Source organism: Plasmodium brasilianum, chromosome 13 (assembly GCF_023973825.1).
Source record: "Plasmodium brasilianum strain Bolivian I chromosome 13, whole genome shotgun sequence".
Lineage (NCBI taxonomy): Eukaryota > Apicomplexa > Aconoidasida > Haemosporida > Plasmodiidae > Plasmodium > Plasmodium brasilianum.
This window is the reverse complement of record NC_090126.1, coordinates 453,250-476,763: the sequence shown is the minus strand read 5'-3', so window position 1 is coordinate 476,763 and position 23,514 is coordinate 453,250. Positions and strand designations below refer to the sequence as shown.

The 23,514-nt window shown below is 27.5% G+C and overlaps 6 protein-coding genes across 6 annotated transcripts; 2 read left to right on the top strand and 4 right to left on the bottom strand.

Annotated features, from left to right (window-relative positions):
- Positions 1-1,830: 1,830 nt before the first annotated feature.
- MKS88_004792 (uncharacterized protein) lies at positions 1,831-2,190 on the bottom strand (the record flags this gene model as incomplete). Its single annotated transcript, XM_067217997.1, has 2 exons — positions 1,831-1,989; positions 2,140-2,190. The coding sequence occupies 2 exons, from the start codon at positions 2,188-2,190 to the stop codon at positions 1,831-1,833; spliced, it is 210 nt and encodes a 69-aa protein (XP_067071174.1).
- A 2,265-nt stretch (positions 2,191-4,455) lies between these two features.
- On the top strand, positions 4,456-5,472 carry MKS88_004791 (MORN1-associated HAD phosphatase; the record flags this gene model as incomplete). Its single annotated transcript, XM_067217996.1, has 1 exon — positions 4,456-5,472. One exon carries the CDS (start codon positions 4,456-4,458, stop codon positions 5,470-5,472), a length of 1,017 nt encoding a protein of 338 aa, XP_067071173.1.
- A 1,736-nt stretch (positions 5,473-7,208) lies between these two features.
- MKS88_004790 (O-phosphoseryl-tRNA(Sec) selenium transferase) lies at positions 7,209-10,009 on the top strand (the record flags this gene model as incomplete). Its single annotated transcript, XM_067217995.1, has 5 exons — positions 7,209-7,295; positions 7,580-7,611; positions 7,809-7,895; positions 8,143-8,244; positions 8,482-10,009. 5 exons carry the CDS (start codon positions 7,209-7,211, stop codon positions 10,007-10,009), a joined length of 1,836 nt encoding a protein of 611 aa, XP_067071172.1.
- A 760-nt stretch (positions 10,010-10,769) lies between these two features.
- Positions 10,770-13,854, bottom strand: MKS88_004789 (uncharacterized protein; the record flags this gene model as incomplete). Its single annotated transcript, XM_067217994.1, has 3 exons — positions 10,770-11,064; positions 11,243-11,413; positions 11,579-13,854. The coding sequence occupies 3 exons, from the start codon at positions 13,852-13,854 to the stop codon at positions 10,770-10,772; spliced, it is 2,742 nt and encodes a 913-aa protein (XP_067071171.1).
- Positions 13,855-18,988: 5,134 nt separating this feature from the next.
- MKS88_004788 (uncharacterized protein) lies at positions 18,989-19,950 on the bottom strand (the record flags this gene model as incomplete). The annotated part of the gene is made up of 5 exons (XM_067217993.1): positions 18,989-19,053; positions 19,185-19,249; positions 19,373-19,426; positions 19,530-19,607; positions 19,850-19,950. 5 exons carry the CDS (start codon positions 19,948-19,950, stop codon positions 18,989-18,991), a joined length of 363 nt encoding a protein of 120 aa, XP_067071170.1.
- A 1,122-nt stretch (positions 19,951-21,072) lies between these two features.
- On the bottom strand, positions 21,073-22,161 carry MKS88_004787 (cytidine deaminase; the record flags this gene model as incomplete). The annotated part of the gene is made up of 1 exon (XM_067217992.1): positions 21,073-22,161. One exon carries the CDS (start codon positions 22,159-22,161, stop codon positions 21,073-21,075), a length of 1,089 nt encoding a protein of 362 aa, XP_067071169.1.
- Positions 22,162-23,514: the final 1,353 nt, after the last annotated feature.

The window sequence follows — 23,514 nt, the reverse complement described above, 5'->3', positions numbered from 1 at the left end:
ATCACAAAAAATAAAAAACCAACACGCAGTTCATTAAAATTATATGCACAGTGTTATATTATACCTTTTTTTCGTATCTGAATTATTTACACATATATTATGTATATATATCTAGAAGTGTAAGTAATTCCCTTCCTGTGTTTATTTCTTAAAATTATCATTTTAAAAATATTTAAAATAAAAAAAATCAGAAATAAGGAGAGTATGCTTCTTGCGCACTAGTCTTATGAGCATGTTAGTTGCTATTCTTTTTAAGGCGATAATTATCAGATGTGCGTAAATAGTTACTAGTTTTTTGCACAATTTTGAAGCGTAGCCTGTAACGAATTATTGAATTTTATTTTATTTTATTTTATTTTATTATGTTGCGTTTTGTTTTACGCTGTTTTCCTTTCTTTATTATTTTATTTTATTTTATTTTATTTCGTTCCTCATTTTTCTCTTTTATATAAAGAAGTAACGTTTCATCTTTAAAAGTTTTCTTGAACTAGAAAAATGTTGTATTAATTTTACATATAATTTAATTTATATTTCCTTATTAATATACTTAAATATACTATAGGTATCATATTAATATAAATGGGGACATAAGAAATATATAAATGTACTGTGAATTTTTTTTTTCCTTTTTTTTTTTTAAATGTACATTATTAATCTTTTTATAGTATAATCATATGTTCTTTAAGGAAAACAAAACTAATTGGAGTCTACTATTATATGGTGGCTTTTTATAAGAAAAGGAAGTGTGCTGTTTTGCATTTAGCAGTGTTATGAGTTTTTTTTTTTTTTTTTCTTCAATTCAATTTTGTGTACTTTTTTCGCATATGCGCAAATATTTCCCATATTTTTCGTATTTCACATGTATATACATATATATATATATATATGCATATAAAAGGAAAACTTACACAATTATAACATCCATCACCAAATGATTAAGTGCCTGTTTATGGAAAGATATACATTATGAACTTAAACTACAATTTTAACAGGTTGTTTTATGTATATAAAGAGAACCATGTATATTCATATTTATTAAATACAGGACATCCTTTATAATAGGTTTATGACAAGTAATTCAATGCATTAAAAAATGATTTAAAAAAAAAATAGAAGGTTATTAAAATACATGAAATTTTAGAATAGTCTTATAATGGTTACATTTTCTTTTGTTTTGATAATTTTTCCTGTCTTCCAAAATGGGCAAACAAAATAAAAAATAAATATAGATAAATATATGTATATATATGCAATATAGAAACTACTAGCACACTATTGCTTCACTGGTAAATGTATACAAACACACTATGATTAGCTGTAGCAGAACAGCATATATCCGGTTTTTGAAAATGTAAAGGGAAAGGAATTTTACTTTGTGTGTTTACCATCTTTTAGTTTTATTACATTTTTTTTTTTTTTTTTGTTTATTTTTTTTTGTTTATTTTTTTTTTGCTTTGCTTAGTTTTGCTTCGTTTTATTTTGCTATATTTTAATTTCCAATATTTTATTTTGTTTTACAAAATTTTAATCTGCATTACAATATTTTATTTCGCTTTGCTCTATTTTGCTTTGATATACTTTGTTTTGTTCTATTTAATATTGTTTTTCTTTAATTTGGTGTATTCTGTTTTATTTTTTATTTTATTTTGCATTATTGTGAATGTTTACCATGCTATTTCTTTGCATGCTTTTTGTTTACTTAATGGTAATGTTCTAGATTTAAAAATATAAAAGAAAAAAAAAATTTAAATCGAATTAAATTAAAATTGAAGTGAAAGTTAAAATCAAATTGATGTCAAAATTAAAACAAAATTAACGTGAAAGTTAAAATTAGATTGACGTTAAAATTAAAACCAAATTGAAGTCAAAATTGAAGTCAAAATTGAAGTTAAAATTGAAGTTAAAATTGAAGTTAAAATTGATGTCAAAACTGTTGTCAAAACTGTTGTCAAAACTGTTGTCAAAATTGATGTAAAAATTAAAATCAAACTGAAGTAAATATTGATGTCAAAATTAAAACCAAATTGATATCAAATTTGAAGTCAAATAAAAAGTTTACCTTTTTTTCAAAGATAAAAAGTTTTCTTGGTACGACAATACCGTTTTTGATATTGAAATTTTTTATTTATTTTGGCGTACTAATAAACTGTCGTTTATTAATATTTTGTCCACAGCACACATAAAGTACATATATGTTTTTACAACGCAAAATAAATACGAACATTTTTCATACCCATTTTTTGACAGCTACTATTAAACACATATTTTTACATTCATTTAATGAATTAACACGTTTAGATAGATATATACATATAAATAATAGACATATATATGTACGTATAAATATATGTACAAATAAACATACAAATGTTTATAAAAATATACGTACAAATATACATACAGATATATACATACAAATATACATACATATATACATATATATATATATACATACAAATATACATACATATATACATATATATATATATACATATATACATACATATATATATAAATATATACGTATACATTGAAGGACATATATGTATGTAAGTACATACTTAAATACATCTTCCATATGTGTTTTTTCAAAACATTTGCAGTCTATTTATCATTTTAAATATTATTAGCCATTTCTAATTATATATACGTATACAACTATATACACATAAGTATGTATATATATATATTTATATACGCATATAAAAATAAATGTACATGTATGAAATATAATTTAATACATTTATATGTAAGTACATATTTGTACATATGTATTTGTTATTAGCAAAAAAAAAAAAAAAAAAAAAAAAAAAAAAAAGTATATCCTTATCTGCATGATAAATAGCTAGCTATTTTTTTTTTTTTTTGCAGCATTATTCTTGCTTGCTCATATATTAATGAATAAATGGAAAAATAAAAAAAAATAAATTGCAATTAATTTTTAATGCATGTTTTTCATATTTGTATTTGATAAATTCTACTTTTTTTTTTATTTTTTATTTATTTTAATTTTTTCTCATTAACTCTAGAGGAACATGCTTCATAAATGGTAAATTTTTAACAGTTGTACGAAAATTTTTAAAACAGGAAATATTCGAGTATATACACATACGTACGTACAACATATGCAACAAAATATATGTAATATATGTACAATATATACATATATATGTTCGTATGTATGTTCGTGCTTGTTACGTATAGTTTATGCAACTTTTATCATTTTTGCCACATACCCGTTGCATTGTTGTTCACAAATTTCTTAATTTTTTTAATTCTGCTTTGACGCATATTTGTTTAACATAATTTTTTTGTCCATATCAACACCTTCTATTTTCAAATAATTTAATTTTTAATTTTTTTTCTTCTTGAATATTTCCTGTAAGTTTTTTTGATTTCCTTTTTCATTTGTTACATTGTTACTGTTGTATTTATTCGTACACATTTATGTAAATATATATATATATATGTATAAATATATATATGTATAAATATATATATGTATAAATATATGCATATATGTGTATAAATATTTGTATATATATATTTGCTGATTTAATTTTTTTTTTTTTTTTCCCCCTCCCCTTTTGCATTTTCTTTACCTCCATATTTTAATTTTTTGTTTTAGATTTTTTTGCATAATTACTAAACTTTAGTACTTCGTTTATGAAAATTTGAATGGAATTCATATATTTTGTTCTTTACATTTTATTTGTTACATATTTTACGTTACATTTTATACGTTACATTTTATACGTTACATTTTATACGTTACATTTTATACGTTACATTTTATACGTTACATTTAACATTTTAAGCCTGAGGGGAAATAAAATATTCAAAGAAGCGTCAAGTTAGGAGTAGCACATTTAATAAGAAAAATAAAGTAGTATAAAGTAAACAATAATAATGTAAATTAAATAAAGAAAAAAAATAATGTAAAACACACACAGTAAAACATAATAAAGTAAAATATTACAAAATAAATGGAAGGAGACCATACTTGTTCTTATATTTGTCATTTACTTGATGCATAAAGTTTGAGAGTTTAACTCGTATTTCAAATATAGAAAAAAAAAAAAAAAAAAAAAAGAAAAAGCAGAACGACGTCGAACATAATTGCACACAAAAGGACAAACCACAGTTAAGTAAAAAACGAAAATTGTAGAGAAAAGTCGCAAAAAAAGGCAAGGTCAAAATTGTCAAACGGTAGCTCATTCTGCCGCACACTTATATATGCACATATGTACATACAACCATTGGTGCCCCAATATATGTATATGCGAAAAAAGGAAAAAACATTTAAAAAGGTGTTTATTAAAAAAAGTAAAAATATTGAAGCAAACATATCGAAGCAAACATATCGAAGCAAACATATCGAAGCAAACATATCGAAGCAAACATATCGAAGCAAACATATATTTGCACCACAAATATTGTTGCAAAAACGATAAAATGGAAAAGATATGGAGTTTGTACCCTGTTGGAAATCCAGTTAATTACAAAAGTTACTCGAAAGATGTGCATGTAAATGAAATAAAAAAAGTACAGGATGAAAAAAATAAAAATGCCTCATCAAGTATAAATTGTAATGACGATAAAATAGTAAGAACTAATACCAATCAGATAGTTAAAGGAAATGTTATAATACCTAGTAAACCATTTATATGTAAGAAATTAATAGTCTTTGATTATGATGATACTATATTACCAACGAGTTGGATCACTATAAAAATGAAGCTAGGATTATATGATACGATTCCAGTACATATAAAACAGCTATTTACTAAGTTAAGTACAGTACTAATTAATACATTAAATTTATGTTTAACACAAGGTAAATTAGTAATAGTAACAAATGCAAGTTTAGAATGGTTAATAAATTCAGCTAAGAAATTTATACCTTTTGTTTGGTCATTTATTATGCATAATAATATTAGAATAATATCTGCTAGGGATAGATTAATAAATTCACTAATTGATCCGAAAGATTGGAAAAAAGTTATATTTCATCAAATTATTAATGAACTATTATCTCCCTATCTATTTAATGCATCTTTTATATGTTTTATATATTCTGTAGGGGATGGAAATGACGAAAGAAATGCTTGCTTTTTTATTTCTCAGTTAAATCAATATTCATCTTGTATATTTAAATCCTTGAAGTTTTTATCAGAACCCACATGTCAAAAACTGATAGCGGAACACGAACTGTTCTATTACTTCTTTAACAGCAGCAGCGATGCCGGGCTCCCCAACTCCGCCGATGCGTCCACAAACGCTATATTAGGTGGTGCATTAAATTCCATTAAAAATGCTACTACGGGTGTTACTGCTGTGGATGCTACAACTGCGGATGCTACAACTGCGGATGCTACTACTGCCGTTGCTATCACTGCAACTGCTAATTCTACTAGTACCGCTATCACTCCAAGTCGTAGAAGTACCATTTTTAACAACGTTCTGCATTAAAGCTGTGCCTCTGCTTAAATCACCCAATTCGTCGAAATGGTAAAGGCGAACACCATATATATAGTATAACTAAAATGGGTATGGATAGGGAGAAAAAATATAAATTAAGAACAAAACAAAGAATGCATGAAATTTACGCAGGTTATAATAACTCTTATAGTTTAAGGTTATACAGGTGTTGATAAATGTAAGTATTTATTTGGTGTACATGACAAAAACGCTGTTCTGTAAAGAAGACGCGGTAACGTATGGATGGACTGAGAAACGCTTCCGAGAGGGGGAGAGGTATATGTGCGCACCTCTGTACATATATATATATATATATATATATATATGTGTTTATATTTATATGTGTACATCATTATATACATATATATATAGGGGAGCACGTGCATTTGTCAGTCCGGATTGAATAATCTAATTGACTATTTTGTTTAGCTTTTATGTTACTCTTTTTACCCTATATAGATGATTTTAACTCTTTTTATTCGTATTAATTGGTAGCTATTTTTTTTTAATGTAATTTTTGAAAGAGATGGAACCTTGTATGCATTAGCTGAGGACGACGTCCCCACATATGCATATATGAAGGTGTAAATATACTTTTTTATACATGTATTAACAAATTGTGTCTTTGCTCTTTTCCTCTGCAGCTGGCTAACGGCTTGGTTCTTCTCATTTTTGTTTTAATTTTTTTAGTAATTTTAGTAATTTTAGTAATTTTTTTCTGTTTATCGTTTTTAATCATACCATATATTATGTAGTAAAACACGTACATAAATATTGTGCATATAAACTTTTTACATAATTCGCTAATTTTTTTTTTTAGTATATGAATTCTTTAATTACAGTTGTTTTGCTTTTGCTCATGTATAGAATAAAGAAATATGTTTTTATTTTTTTATTGCCAGATGTAGTGACACTACGCATGATATATGTGCATATGTACATATATATATATATATATATATATATATATATATATATATATATTTATAAAATTAGCAGGAACGTTTATACCAACATACTACTAAAAATGAATATTTATTTTTACATAGGATTATAAAAAAAAAATGGGATAACGAAAAAAAAAAAAAAAAATTATACAAATTGCATAATTTATTTATTTATAAAAATATAGATGTTCTTTTACGACCTGTTCAGAGACTTGCCTTCGTTTGGTTTACCTTTGGTTATTTGTTGTAAAAAAAGAGAAAAAAAAAAAAAAAGGAAAAAAAATTGTATGTCATATTTAAACCTTTTTTACATATACAACGGAATAGGAGAACAAACGTAATGTACATTTACAATATTTATAAAACATCAGGGCAAAATTAAAGGATAAAAAAAGAGAAAAAAAAAAGAAAAAACAATTTCTCTTTTCCTATTTTCGTTAAAATTAAAAAAAAGTATGTGTTTATATAAAGGAAGGAGCGCCTAAGGAACAATAAAAGAAGGAACAAATAAGCAAGCAAGCAAAGTTAAGTAGTAATTTTTTTTTTTTTTAATTTTTTTTTTTTTTTTTTTTTTTCAAATGCTAAGAAGAACAACAGAAATATACGTAAATGTAATTTGACGCAAAAGTATGGTGAATATATGTTCCCTTTTTAAAGTACATTTTTAAGAATTATACTAGGACAGTGAGTAAAGTGTTAATTGTTAGAAGTCTTTTTAACTCTCATTTTTAATTTTTTCTTAAATTTTTTGTTGTTTTATTTATTTCTTAAAAAAAAGTGATGCACAGTCTGAAGGAAAAGTCTACTGTTGGGAAACTCGTCAGAGATGGAGTACATAAAAATAAATACTCATTGATATCAGAACAGGTGCATATACATATACTTATGCACATATGTATATGTACGTATATATATGTGTGTTAATACTATATGTGGGATAAATTTTTGAGGGGGAATATTCTCTTAAAAATTATAGCGTTATATGTGTAATATGTATCTGTTTTTTATCTTTTGCATACTTGCACACACACATATACATACGTATGTGTGTGCGTGTGTGCGTATATATGCGTAACACATTCGTGTATTAACTGTGTAGAGAGTTGTTTGAAAATTTTTTAAGTTTTATTCGATTACTTTCCGGTTCGTAGACCCTAAACCAAAAGGAAAATATCCTATCGAAGTAGGAACATAAATGAGGGAAGTATCGAGCGAACGAGTGCACATATAAGTGCACAATTAAGTCTACTAATGTAGAAAAAAAGAAAATCAATAAAAGGTACAACATCCACACATACTTGGGTGGGCCCACGTACGTACGAGCCATAGAAGATGATTCAACTAGCCCCATTGTTTTACTTTTTTTTTTTTTTTTTGAAGCATTTTGACCCATGGACGCATTCCGGATGAAGGATTAAACGAAATTACTATTATGCACATTTTGCATAAAATTTCATCTCAAAACTTGTATAATAAAAAAAATTGAGAGAAGTAATATCAACAACGCGATTGATTGAAGATGGTGGAAAAATGTGTGTACATTGCATTGTACTGAATTGTATTTGTTTATCTATTTGTTCATTTATTTGTTTATCTATTTGTTCATTTATTTGTTTATCTATTCGTTCATTTATTTGTTTATCTATTTGTTCATTTATTTGTTTATCTATTTGTTCATTTATTTGTTTATCTATTTATTTTATTTTTTTTGCAGGTGTAACAGTGAAAAGAATGTAAAAATAGGGGAGAGAGAGAACAGAATATACAGTGCGCTCGTTAGGAGCAAGTACATTGGATTTGGACACGGCATAGGGAGGTATTATATCAGAAAAAAATAAGGAACAAAATAAGGAACAAAATAAGGAAAAAAATAAGGAAAAAAATAAGGAAAAAAATAAGGAAAAAAATAAGGAAAAAAATAAGGAAAAAAATAAAGAAAAAAATAAAGAAAAAAATAAAGAAAAAAATTAAGTTAAAAATATAAAGAGATAATAGTTTATAAATGCATTTGTCCACTCATACTCACATGTGTACATGCACCTTTTCGAGTCAGATCCGGAAATCTGGATGATGTACAGCCGAAGAGTGCAGGGAATAGCATCCTAGCAAAAGCAACAACACGTATTGTAAAAGATTTAATAAAAGATTTTGGCATTAGGAGTTGTCAAGATGTGTACATATTACCATATGCAACAGGGATGTGCATAAGTACTTGTCTTCTTTATATAAAAAAGGAAAGAATAGATAGTGAATATGTAATTATTTCGAGAATAGACCATAAAACATGTTATAAATGCATTGAATTTTGTAATTTAAAATATATTGTAGTAGATATGATTTTTAAAGATGAACAATTATATACAGATATTGAGAACATAAAAAATTTAATGGATAAATATAAAGAGAAAATTTGTTGTGTTATATCAGTAACAGCTAGTTATGCACCTAGAAATTGTGATGATATAATAAACATTTCTCTTCTTTGTAAGAAATATAATATGCCTCATATTATTAATAATTCCTTTGGATTACAATGTAATTACATTTGTAAAGAAATACAGAGATGTTATAATGAGAATGGAAGAATTGATTTTGTTGTTCAAAGTTGTGATAAGAATTTCCTTGTACCAGTTAATGGTGGTATTGTATTTAGTGGAAATAAAAAAAAGATGAATGAATTGAAAAAGACATATCCAGGTAGAACTCCTGTACATGCATATCTAGATCTTTTGATTACATTATTAGAATTAGGGAAAACTAAAATAATGAAATTAAGAAAAGAAAGGATTGAAAATTTTAATTGGTTTAAAGAGAAGATATATACATTATGCTCTAAATATAATCTTTCCTTAATAAAGACAAGTAAAAATACTATATCAATGGCTATAAACTTAAATGAATTGTACAAATATTGTGGTTTAGATGACCCTAAGAAGATATGTTTACTCGGTTCATTTCTTTTTTATAGAAATGTAACAGGGCACAGAGTCATATGCTCTCCTTTGCTAATTAAAAATTATATTTTAAAAAAAATAAAAGAGAAAAGGGAAGTATTTACAACGGAATCAGATCGGAATTTCCACTCCCAGTGTAGTGATGTTCACACAGAGGAACAGGGGAGCAATCCATATAGCTCCGTCAGGAGGGGGAATAGCATACAAGATAGCAGTTCTGTTATCAATCCAGTTAGCAGTGCAGTTTGCAACCAAGTTAGCCTTCCAATCAGCGATCATAGCAAGAACACAAACATGGACCCTTTTTGTCATCGAACGATTGAGCATAATGAAGAATTGACGAATAACAAAATTACCATAAGTAATAAACTAGAAGTAAAACAAGTTGACAATGATTTTGAAAAATTAAATGAAAAAAATACATTAAAAATAGGGAATCACATATTTCAAAGTTTTGGCACCAGTTATGACTTGTATCCTTTTTCATATATCGCCTTCTCATGTGTAATAGGAATTGAAAAGGAGGAGCTCCAAAGTTTTGTCCAAAAATTAGACGACGCTATTGACTATTTTATTAGAAAGTTCAAGAGAAAAGAAAAAGAAAAAAATATTTCCTCACATGATTAATGGATAAATTTCGTGAGACAACATATGTATCCATCTTTATGGATATGCAGGGGAATTTATGCATGGTTTTAGTTATGTTCATTTTTGTTTCTAATTTTGAGCTGTTGTTCATATTTTTGTATTTCAGCTCATTTTTGCTTATTCATCATCCACTGTTCTCTCCTTTTCGATGAGGTGTCAATACCTCGAAGTGGAATTCCCTCTCCCCCCTTTTTCGTACCCTTTAGTGGAAAACTATTAAAAATAGCTAATTTAAGAAAAACGTAATACTTCCAACACATTAAAAAGTTGTACAAAAAAAAAAAAAAAAAAAAAAAAAAAAAAAAAAAGAAAGAAAGGAAGAGAAGGAAACAAAAGAAAGGGAAATTAATAGCAATGAAAAAACAAAAGCACATTTGTACATATACATAAGCATATACATGTGAGTGCAAAAAACTATGCGCATCGTGTGCTACACAAAAGACTACAGCGTCATGAATACATAATATAAGAGCAAACACATTTTTTTAAATAAAATGTAAATTATTAAAACGAAATGGGCGAGTAAACGGGGTATAACGCGCGCCACGTTGATAACAAATGGAAGTGAACAAAAAAAAAAAAAAAATAAGAAAAATATAAAGAAAATATATGAAGAAAAAATGGAAAAAAAAAAAAAAAAAAATTGGAAGAACTGCTATTATCGCATGTACAGTTCATGTAAATTTTATAACTGACCGCGTGACTGCGTTTTTTTCGTTCCAGGGGAAGGTACGCAAACTTAAAAAGCTTTTATTATAATTTTTCTGATTTCAACAAAATCTTGAGGTACGTCTGTCTGATACATATTTGTATTTTTAGGAATGAGAAAAGCTATTCTACAATTGTGTTCATGTTTAAAAAAAAAAATTTCTCCAACAGGAACTAGTGAATTGTATATAGAATGATCGGGATTACTATCTGTGTTATCATATTCTTTCCAAAATAAATACCATTTTTCTTTTTCATTTAATCTGTTTCCATTTTTTTGGATGCTTTGGCATCTTATCCCCGCTCCGAAAAAGTTCTCCGGGATACTGAACAGAAAGAAAAGGATGGATGTATATAAACAAACACAAGGATATGTACATGTTTAAACGTACAAAAGTATGCATAATCATACAAATGCTGACACATTAACCCACTGCACATACAAACACACACAAGTGAAACACTACTACGATATGGAAAAAAAAAAAAAAAAAAAAAAATTACTCATTATCAGTCATCGTGAGCTTTTCAAAGGGCACTGGGTCCATATTGTGTTCTTTTAAATTTTGAAAAAATGGCTTTATTTGTTCTACACTTTCAGTCGGGTACGCTTTGCCTTTTCCAAAAAGGATTGTTACTTGTATTCTGTTTAGAAGCGCGTATGTGTTTCTGCTTCTGCATCGGGAAGGGGAAAATTGTCCGAGCGTGTGCACGAATACGAGTGGGCATGTATACAAGCAGGAATGTATACAAGTGGGCATATTTACACTTATCAAAATATGTCCGTATAAATACGTATACATATGAGTACGCACCCATTTGATCAATTATCTTACTTACAGGAGTATGCTCGAGTTGGGTTTCTGAGTAGAGACAAAATGCCAATTGAGAAAATGACCCGGTTCAGTCTTAAAAACATTGTATGTTTTTAAAGGCATCCAGTAAGAAACAGTAAATTGATCAAACACTATAACATTTTGAATAATATGATTATTACTATTATTTCTTACAACTCCTTTGTGAAAAAGTTTTATTGATTCTGTATTAGATTCCATTAAAACAAAAAAAATAGGTTTGGAAATTTTAAAATTAGACGTACTAATAAAATAAATAATACTAATAAAAGCAAAAACTGTATTTATTAAACACCATGCTTTTGTTCTTTTATGTTCATTTGGAGTAATACAAAATATGATTGAACCAACAATCCACAGTATAGGAAATTTACAAACTAAACCTAGAAAGAAAAGTATCTGCAAGCAACTAGGATCATCATTTTCATCTTCATGTATGTTTGTATTTTCTCTTCGACTTGATGTTTGATGTGGAGTTGTCAATTGTATATTTGCTTCTTGTACCCGTTCTTGCCAGTATTTTTTTATTTTCTCCTTAACATAAGTAACATAATCCTTGCAGTACGAAAATACATTATGCGATAGGGCTCTGTAGCGGAAGTGGTAAGCACGCCAATTAGTATTTGCAGCTTCCCCCTCTGCGTCTTCATCATCTGCCATATTTGCCACATGTACTACGTCTTCCATCTCTATTGCAGCCCCTACCTCTATCGCAGCCTCCACCTCTACCGCTCCTTCATTTCGATTATTTGAAGGGCCTCTACAAAAATAACTACCACTCGGGTGATGGCTGTCTAAAACGGTTCCCCTGCCGGCATGTTCATTATTTACTAATATAGAGTTGTCCATAAGATCATTAGGATTAAGACCATTTACATATACGAAGTCGTTTGGTCCATTAGTTATTAGAGCATTCGTATTGTCATTCACATTTCCATCTGCATTAATTCCCTGTCTATGTATTACATAAACTTCATCATGTACACAACTGGTGGTAACTGAACCGCAGTTTTCATCGCTATGCTCATTTAAATTATTAGTTTCCATAATTTCTAATTCACACATATCATTGTCTAATGCATTTGCATCTGTTATTGGATTTCCTTTTCGATCTGTAATAATTTTTTTTACTCTATTGAAAATTCTGGAAAAAATATTACATTCGTTGTTGTTCTCATCACTGCGTATGTGGCTACCATTGATATTAGTATTACCTGGGTAAGCATCATTGTCACTATGGCGGTTCGTATCAATGTGCACATCACTGTGTAGGTGTTCCTCCTGTCCAACCAACTGTTGAGGGTCGAGCTCAAGCAGTTGTGCATTTCTATTAGCGCATGTAGTACGAATGTTATCACTTAGTAAGTCAGAATCATTTGGTAGGCCAGGACTTCTACTACTACTGCTACTACTACTACTACTACTACTACTACTTCTACTACTACTACTACTTCTACTACTACTACTACTACTACTGCTATTGTCATTAATGAAATTATTTTTATCTGTTTTCTTATAATGCACATCATCGTAACGTGCTTCTACCCCTTGTACCTTTTTATGAACAGCCACTCCATCAAAATATACTATTTCGATTGAGTCTTTACGTTCGTTGCAAAATTCCACTCTTTTAGGGCTACCACCATTATAACCTCCATAATTGCTATCATTATTATAACAATCATAATTGCTATTAGTATTATGGCCATGCTTGCTTCCCTCCTTTTGCTGGTTCTTCTTCTTGTCCTTCTTCCTCACCTTTATTTTATCGTTTAAAGAATCCAAATAGTTGCATAGGTCGACAGTCTCAACTGCGCATTTCCCTTCTACTTCTGCACTTACTTCTGCACCTACTTCTGCACCTACTTCTGCACCTACTTCTGCACTTACTTCTGCACCTACTTCTGCACCTACTTTTGCACCTACTTCTGAACCTACTTTTGCACCTACTTCTGAACCTACTTTTGCACCTACTTCTGCACTTACTTGCACCTTTCGTTCTTTATAATGTTCGCTCCCTTTTTCTCCACTCGAATGCTTTTTTTTAAAATTAATTAAATTTTTACCATCAGTGAACATTTTTTTTTTGCTTTTACTGTTTATGTTAACGTTTTGCGTGTGGATCAAGTCCTCCTCCTCTTGCAGATAGTTTACTTGGAATATAGGAGAATATGCATTTTTTTTTTTTTTCTTTTTCTTTTTTTTTTTTTCGCTTACAAAGTCCTCTTTGTTGCTTTCTTCTGCTGATACATGTGATAGCATTTTATCCAAAAGGATAGCAGCTTGTGAAGCGTCAAATGGTAGTACTAGCAGTGGCAGTAGCAGATGCAAACATGAAAGAAGTGCTCACTGGCAAACACGCTGCTAATAAAAAGCCTTTGGAAGTAAAGACTAAAACAATGAATGGCTTTATATAAATAATAATAAAATTGTTATAACTTTTGAAAATAAGCAAATATTCGCATTTACATCAACGGGCATAAAAGGATATATTGCCTATAACCATTATTCCTAAGAGGCTTTTTTTTTTTTTTTATTATTTTAAATGTTATGGTAATGGTCATAAATGAATATTATTTCTATTATGCTGTTACTCTGGTACGCATCATATATGGAGAAAAAGAGCTCCTTCAAAGAATGGCGTTCATTTTTTTTTTTTATACCATCCGCTATATAATTTATAAGAATTAAAAAATACTCCTAGAATAAAAGTTTCATATGTTTCACTTATCCCTTTTTTTTTTATTTTTTACCTTTTTACTTTTTAGATCCTTCTATCAGCCGCCCTATCATGTATACAAATGTGAATAGGCATAAGTGAGTAGGCATTAACGAATAAACATATACGTACACATTCAACAGTAGGAAATGAATGTACATTATTTGTGCGTAAGCGCACGTACGCACGTACGTACGTATGTATGTATGTATGTATGTATTTATGTACGTATTTATGTAAATACATACGTATGTACATATATATGTACGTATATGTATGTATGTATATATATATATGTACGTATATGTATTTATATATATACATATATGCAAATATCATGCGATAGGATTTTTTTTTTTTTTTTTTTTTCTCTTAATAAATCATAACAGCGTAAACCTAATCAACTTTTGCAATAAAAAGGGAGTAAAAATAAGGGAAAAAAAGAAGTGTCAAGGATGAAATGAAAGAACGAATATAACAGTAAAGGAATGAATGAATGAAGGAATAAACGTGCGAACGAATGAACGAATAAACGGACAAAAAAACGAAAGAACAGTTTACAATTATTTTTTAAATTTGCAAAGAGCATAAGAAGGCAATATAATTACCATATAATATGATTATGTAAAAACACAAACTGTTATGTTTTTTGCTTTTTTCTTTTTGCTTTTTGAGAATAAGCGCATTTAATTTGACATTCTTAAGATCTAATGTAAAACACATTTTTTTTCTTTTTCTTTCTTTTTTTTTACATTTTGTAGATAATTTCCTTTTTTTTTTTTTTTTTTTTTTTTTAGCCCGTGTGTATAAATACAATTTAATATTCATTGTACTTATTTTAGTTTTACGGAAAAGTAGTAATGACGAGAGGCTTCTCAATTTTGTTCATCCATCGTCATCTTCCACTTCAGTAGTATTTTTTGCTGGCCATTATATCACACAAAAAAAGAGAAACGAAAGGAAAGAGAACGGAAGAACAGGAAATAAAACGAAACAAAAGGGAAGCGAACGAAATAAAAGGAAATAAAGCAAAATAATTATGTTTACAATGATTTTTTACTTAATTATTTTTATTTGTTTTATTTTTTGAAAGGTTCGTATGTTTTAAAGCTATATTTATGTAATTGTCGGTTGACGGGTTTTCACGTATAATGGAAAAAATGAAATCCGTTGTGAGGGAGTTTTTCCATTTTTTTTGAAATAGATGAAATAATAAAAAAGTTGGCGGTTAATTTGTAAGCGCATCATTCTTTTAAAAGTTCTTATTATTCCTCTAATTTTTAAGTCCATTTTATTGGCACTTATTCTGTATGTGCATTATTCTTTTAAAAGTTCTTTTTTTTCTGCTAGTTTTTAAGTCCAATTTTTTTTTTTTTGTTTTTTTCCTAAAATTGAGTAGACATATGTTGTTCGTATAGTTTGGAAAAAAAAAAAAAAAATGAATTAAGAAAAAGAATCAACAACAGTAGATAACAAAATAAGACAAGAAAAAATGAAAGAGGAAAAAATAAATGTGTGTAGTAATTATATAGAATATTAAAACTAAGAAGATATTTTTTTTTATTTTTTCTTAAAACATAATAAAACTTAAGTATTAATGTTATGATATTAACAGAAGGATTAGCACGTTGTACACAATATGTCCGGTTCATTTCGTATGAACAAATAAAAACAAAACGTTGATATGATTTTTACTTCTTCAGCGGATGTGCTCACTATATGTGTCATTGCAGATTAGTAGCAGTAAAAAAAACAAACTAAAAAGCTAGTAAATCGTTACGATAACATTGTGTTCCTTTTGACGATTTCATAGAAAACCAAATTTACTCATCATTCATGTTTCCTAGGTATGTTTTTCCTCATTTTGCTCCTGTATTTGGGCATATATACAGATGTATATGTATACACGCATGGGTATATGTGTGTGCATATTACAGCCAGTGGTAGGTACGATGAACCAGCGTTCTCTTCTTAACATATATAAATTACGGAATAATTTTTTTTTTCAAAATTTTATTTCAGTTGAAGGTACGTAGCTCGCTGTATTAGAATAGCAATTATTAAAACTGATATTACGGAACTACATGTAAGGAAAAATAATAACGTGTTACATTGAACTCTACTTAAGCAATGATTCTGAAGAGACATATATATAAAAAAAGAATTTATATATATATATATATATATATATATATATATATATATATGATTTTATCTTTTATTTTACTTCTCTATTTTATACAACTTTTATTCATTTTTTTTTTTTTTGTTTTATTAAGTTACGAAGATGGAGCAGTGACAATTTGAGGACCCCTCGCTGCTGTTACCTATGGTAGCCTAATAGAGAGAAAAAAAGAAGAAAATAAAATAAAAAAAGCAATATAATCAAATATAGCAATATATCGTGAAGTTCAATACAACACAAGGCAAGGTAATGAAATATAGGAGGTTGCATTAGAAGGATTGACAAAAATAACATGAAAAATACTCGGAAAATGGAAAACCAACTAACCATGGAAAAGGTATCTGATTCACCGTTCATCCCTCTCATACATGTATATGTTTACATTGTTAATGTGGAAAAAAAGGCAAAGGGAAATTGTTACATGTGTTAGAGTACGTATGAGTGGATATGTTTGTGTGCTTATGTACGAGTGAATGTGTTTGCGCGTGTATGTATGAGTGTATATATGTAGGGTGCTTTATTGGGGGCGCTTGTTGCGCGTTAAATTTATATTACTGTAGATCGATTGTTTTCGGTTCACTCTTCTGCTATCATGTACGTTGAAAATGTAGAGGACATAAGCTATATCAAAATAAAATTAAATAAATGAATATGTAGTCATGTTATTAAATGCTCATAAAATTAAAAATTTTTGAAGGTTAGCTTTTTAGATTACCAATGAATATGTATACGCAATACCTCCTGCGGTTCATCTTTTCCAAAAAATATTATTTTATTATTTTTTTTTTTTACATGTATAGTTAAAAATAGACAGTTTTTATGAAGTTGAGGAACGGTAAGACCATGGGTTTTGTTTTTTTGAGTTATTGTTTTTCTTCCCTTTTTGTTCTTTTTGTTCTTTTTGATCTTTCTGTTCTTTTTTTTTTTTTTTTTTTTCTTTCTTTCTCCTCCCCTTTTGCTATAATATGTTTGATCACAACATGCTGTGAATGGTTCTAAAATTTTATCTCCATCACAGCAACATTATGTTAATTAATTTTGATTATTTACAAAATTAATAATAGTAGAACTATATTTTTTCTTATTTATTATAAGTACTCTTCAAATTTCTTTTTTTTTTTTTTATTATTTCATTCACTTATTAGATAAAAAAAAAATTAATACTATAATAGTACAGTAACTGTACGTAATTTTTTTTTTTTTTTTTTTTTTTTTTTATCGGTATATCTGCACTTAATTACTAACATTCAGAACAGGGAAAAATATTTAGCAAGGGAGGTAATTTAAGTTACTACAAAGAGGGTATATATAAATATATATATATATATATATATGTATATTTTTTTTTTTTTTTTCATTACTAAATATTTCATTTACTTTTTGCTTGTTCCTCTTTGCAAATGTTGTATATTCGGGAAATTAAAGGAGCACACGGATTATTATTTATTATTTTTTTTTTTTTTTAAATTTTTCTAAACATGTGTGTTTTCCTTATATAGGTACCATTACCTGAACACTGTACTTATGAACTTATCCATTTTCTGTTTTTCAAAAGAAAAAGAAATTTTAAAGAAAGAATTCCAAAAAAGGAAAAAAAAAAAATTTAATTATGCGTCTTAAAAATTAAGCAAAAATGTCATCATTATTTATTCTTCAATCTTTATGGTTCATTCTTTATATTTTATTCTTTAAGATTTATTCTTTCATCTTTATTCATTTTTTTTTTTTTTTTTTTTTTTTTTCTCTCTATTTTAAGGTATATGTTTTAAGAATGTGTGTGTAGGGAACTTCCATTGAGGATTTTTAAATTTTCCTTTTGCAAAAAAAAAAAAAAAAAAAAAAAAAAGAAAAAAGAATTATAATAAATAAAAATAAAATAACAGTAATGATTACTATAATTACTGCTTCAATATTGTTATCTCGATTGTGTCGTGCTCTGTTACCTTACAACTGCAATAGTTTTACGGGATTATCGGTATATTGAAAATTCAGGGGTGTTATACCCACATGCAGTATATACAAACATACATACTTTTCTGTACATAAACAGAGTTGTGCTTTACCGCTAGATGCCATATCCACTTAGCCGTAAAAACGAAGCATCTCTGGTTATACATTTAGACATATAATAATAGATTTACATATTTTCTTATTATTTTGTCAAATTGTTGTCAGTAATATAATTTAAAAGGCCCATGTTACAATGGTTGTTGCTTAATCATTTTATTTTTTTTTTTTTTTCTTTGTATTATTTTTTCATAAAACAGTTTGATTTCTCATTCGTCCTACGGTTTGCTCAACATCTACGTGGTTGTTCAGTTGAAGTGGTGTAAACTCAATACACACGGAGGAAATATAATTATACCCTCTTATAAACTTGTTAACATTACAAAGGATGAGTAATCAAAGAATATAGAATTTCATAAAGCTTAAAAATGCACAAATCTTAATTTAATATTATAGACAAACAGATCTAAAATGACAAGAAAAACCTAAAAACCATCTTTTGGTTTTTTCATGGTAGGTGCAAGAACTTCGGGAAAGGGGTCAAGTGATGCTAAAAAAGGAAAAAAAGGAAAAATATAAAAATGAATTTGGTTACACACATATGAATCTGATGAATGCAAGAAGGAGAAGTCAAATAAAAATGTTAACGTATGTTTTTTTTTTCTTTTTTAATATCGTAACCTGTGTATTTCCACTTGTCAATTATCTCTTTCTTTTGCTTGTCGCTGAAATATTCTATATTTATCCTGAAATAAAAGAAAAAAAAATTCTCAAAATATTAACAGAATATTCGCGAAATACTCGCAAAAAAATACAATAAAATAAAGAGTAAGAAAATAAACATAATGTTCATTCTTTTTCGGATTAACTTTTCTCTTTCTCCATTTAAGTATTCCACTTCTACCATGGGAGGGTTTTCATATCTTTAAAATGTGTATGAAAAAGGGGAAAATTAAAAAAAAAAAATAAAATAGTGTCAAATGTTATACAAATTTGCTTCAAAATGCGCATTTATAAAATGCTTACGCTAGTAATTCCCATGATACACTTAATAGGGGAAACTTTTGTTTTATTTTTTGTGAAGATGCAAATATAATTAGTCTTCTGTAAGGTGAAACATGTATTACATATATATATATATATATATATACATATGTGTATGTATTATGAAAGCAGTTTTCATTTTTTTTTTTTGCGCGTTCTTCCTTTAGGTAATAGTCAAGATTCTCAAATTTAAAGCGTTATCGTGTATGCGTATATACAGTTTGTTCATAAAAATGTTTAAATAAAGTGGTTACAATCTCATATTATTTCTTTTGCCTTTCCTGAGCATTTATTGGTATTACCTTGCAACGTCTGCTTTTTCGCTTCTTACTGGGGAATAATAAACATGAATTTTTCTTAAATAACTTAAAAATGTCAAGGGGGGAAAAAGTCTATATCTCATTTTACGTCTAATATATTTATGTGTTTCTAGTTGTTACACAGTCGCCTTGCTTAATCACAAAAGGCACACATTTATGCTTGAACTTATTCTTTGACTTATGCTTGGATTTATGCTTGGACTCATGCTCAGATTTAAGTTAAGGTTTATGTTAAGGCTTCCGTTTATGCATTTACGTACCCGAACTTTTGCCATACGCAGTACTGTGTAGGGTAGATATATATGTGTGTATACATGTGTGTATACATGTGTGTATACATGTGTGTATATATGTGTGTATATATGTGTATATATATGTGTGTATATATGTGGGTATATATGTATGTATGTATATGTGTACATGTGCTAAAAATTACAAAGTTCTCTTTTACACTTAATAAGCAAATGTTCGCGCTTTTCATTTCAAATATACCGCTGCTCTTTATTTCATCTTTTCATCAAAAGGATAGTTTTTTATAAAATTATTATTAAAAAAGTTAAACCTTTTTTTTTTTTTTTTTTTTATGTAAGTCATCACATGGTAAATATCCACAGCGAAATGATATTAAAAACGTATACACATGTATGAACATATATACAATATGTATTCAAATAAATAAGAAAAAATAAATCAGCAAAAGGAAAAAAAATTGTTAAAGAGCTGAGCATAATGAACATGTATGTTAATGCAAAAAAAATAATAAAATAAAAAAAATAAAAGCAATAACCTATGTATAAAATAACTCACAAATTAGCTTCGTACTAGTATAAGCAAAAGGGAACGCAGATATATGTTACATAAGTAGGATTAATTAAAATAAATGAACAAAACAAACGCCATATAAACGTTATGCACTTGAAGAGCGAGAGGCAACTACAAAATGTGTGCTCCAAATCAAAAATGAAAAAACTAATAGTCCTTATTAAATTTTTTTTTTTAAATCATTGCAAAAATTGATGCATAATTGAGTAGCAGTGGAGTATTCAAAAAGAGGGGGTAAACAAATAAAAATTAAGAACATATATAAGTTATGATTCTCAAGTCGCATATGAAAATATTGCATTTTTAATTTTGGCTAGAAAAAAAAAAAAAAAAAAAAATTCAATATGATACGTTACCATATCATGAAATCACATACGATATCATTACAATTTCTTCTTCACAGTTTTGTACACCTTAAAATGATGATTAAGGCTTTTTATGCAATGTAATTTTTCCCTACTAAATAAAGCGCCATTCGCTTTATTAACTTCATCAAATATAACACATTTTATTCTTGAATGGATCATAGCCATTGAACACATAAAACAGGGTTCATGACTTAAGTAAGCGTAACAATTTGTACAGAGGTATTGATCTATATTTATTGCATCATACATCTCTACATTTTTAGTGTAATCTTTAGTTATATCATGTGTTACAGTGTTTCCATTTTGTTCTATAGTAACCATTCTACTGTTCGTCCTGACATGGTCATAACATTTTTCATTATTTATACTTTTGAATTTTTTGCTAGTTTCTTCTTGTGAAGTTTGTGATGCGCATAATATACTTAAAGGATTATTTATAGGATTACCAATATGATAATATTCCCAATTTTTGGAGGTTATTCCTTTTTTTATCTGCCATATATGACGCAATTTATAGGAAACTTCTTCAATAGCTAACATAACTGAATGTTGTAAAGGATGATTTTTTATATTATCACCTGAACATGCAATAATTTCATCATTGTATGTTAATACACATCCACTTTGACAAGTACCAAATGTTTTCCCAATATTTATGGAAATGTTTATAAATTTTATATATTTTTTTATTTCTTCTTTTGTTAAGGTATATAAATCATTGGTAGGTTTTCTGTAATAAACTGGCCAGTGTGTTGACCATTCTATACACTGTTTCTTCGTCATAGGTGAATGTTTGGACACGTTTACTTTTTTTATTGTAATATCTTCTCCATTGTTTATTTGTATTAACTTATCATGTAAATTGTTGGGAAGTTTTGAGCAAAATCCAACGAGTATTTGTACTTTACCTTCCGACTTTTTACATCTTTTCAGGTGATTATAATTGTTAAATAGTTGTGCATTAATAAAATTTTTCATAATATTTAAGCACTCCTTGGCTATGTCTTTCTTTACTTCAAAACAGTACATAGGTATTAATGTCACATTTTGCCTGTACGAGTCAGGATAAATCTGCTCCAAATCGATTATTTCGTCATCCATCATGAATGGAAGGGCGACTTCGTTTTAGCATTAAATGATAAACTATTTTTTTGTGCTCTTTTTTTTTAAATTACAATTTTATTTTGAAAAATAGGTAAAAAAAAAAAAAAAAAAGTTTTATACTCTTTATATAAAAATGAATAATTAAGAAAAAGTATCGGCATTTTATACATAAATTAGTATATATAAAAGGATATGTTATTTATGCATCATCCTTGAGGAAGTTTTGCATATCTTCTCGTAACAGTAAAAAAATTTGACTAGCGGTGGAGCTAGAAAAGAGTCATAAAAAGTATAAAATAAATGAGTATAACAGTACAAATCTTTCATTTTGAAGAATGCAAATTGGCAGCAAGGAGTGTGTTAAAATTATGTTTGTGTAGCTATTTGGCCCTTCCTGTTTGCCCATTTATACACACGCGTATACGTGTATATGTAGGTATATATATATATATATATATATATATATATATATATATATATATATATATATGTATAAATGCATAATTGCATATAATGCAATTATACTTAAAACTAAAAAGATGACACCATTGTCGTTATAATTAGAATAGGTGTTATAAATCTGTCACTAGTAGTTCATAATTTATTTTTACTTTTGTTTTATTTTATTTTTTTTTTTTTTGGGTGTACTATTTCCTTTTATTTCTTACCATTTTGTAAAACACAGTTTTTTCTTTCAAAACTGACTAACCTTAGCATAAATTTGCAGAGACATAAACTTAAGAATTGTATGATACATACGATTATATATATCAGTTTTTGTTCCGTTTTACGCCCTCAAAATTGAGTAAAAATAATAACACGAAATGTAGTAGTAAATAAATAAATAAATATATATATATATATATATATATGTATCGAGATTGGAAGCGTCCCCTTATCAGCCCGTATTTGTTGAAAATCTAGTCTCTTGTAATAAGGTATAGAGAAGAAGAAGAAGAAAAATTAAATACGTGTAATTCCTTTTTTTCTTTTTTTTTTTTATGGATGCATGAAAAAAACATAGAATTGATAGGAACTGTTAACAGTTACTGAGTTGAAATACGAAACTTGGAGGGTGTTTAACGAGAATTATCAAATTTGCAGCATATTTTATAAATTTTTTTTTGAAAAAAAAAAAAAAAAAAAATATTGAAGGGGAGATTATAGAATGAATTACATTTTAAGGAAATATTTATCATTTTTTAAGGTGTCAAAATATAGAATAAATGAGAAACGTTTTTATCAAGTTGTAATATTGTTTGCGCATCGTATAAGGCCTTCCAGAACTTGTGTCAGGTGAGGTAGAGGAGCAGAAAAATAAATAAATTCGTAAATAAATTGATAAATAAATTG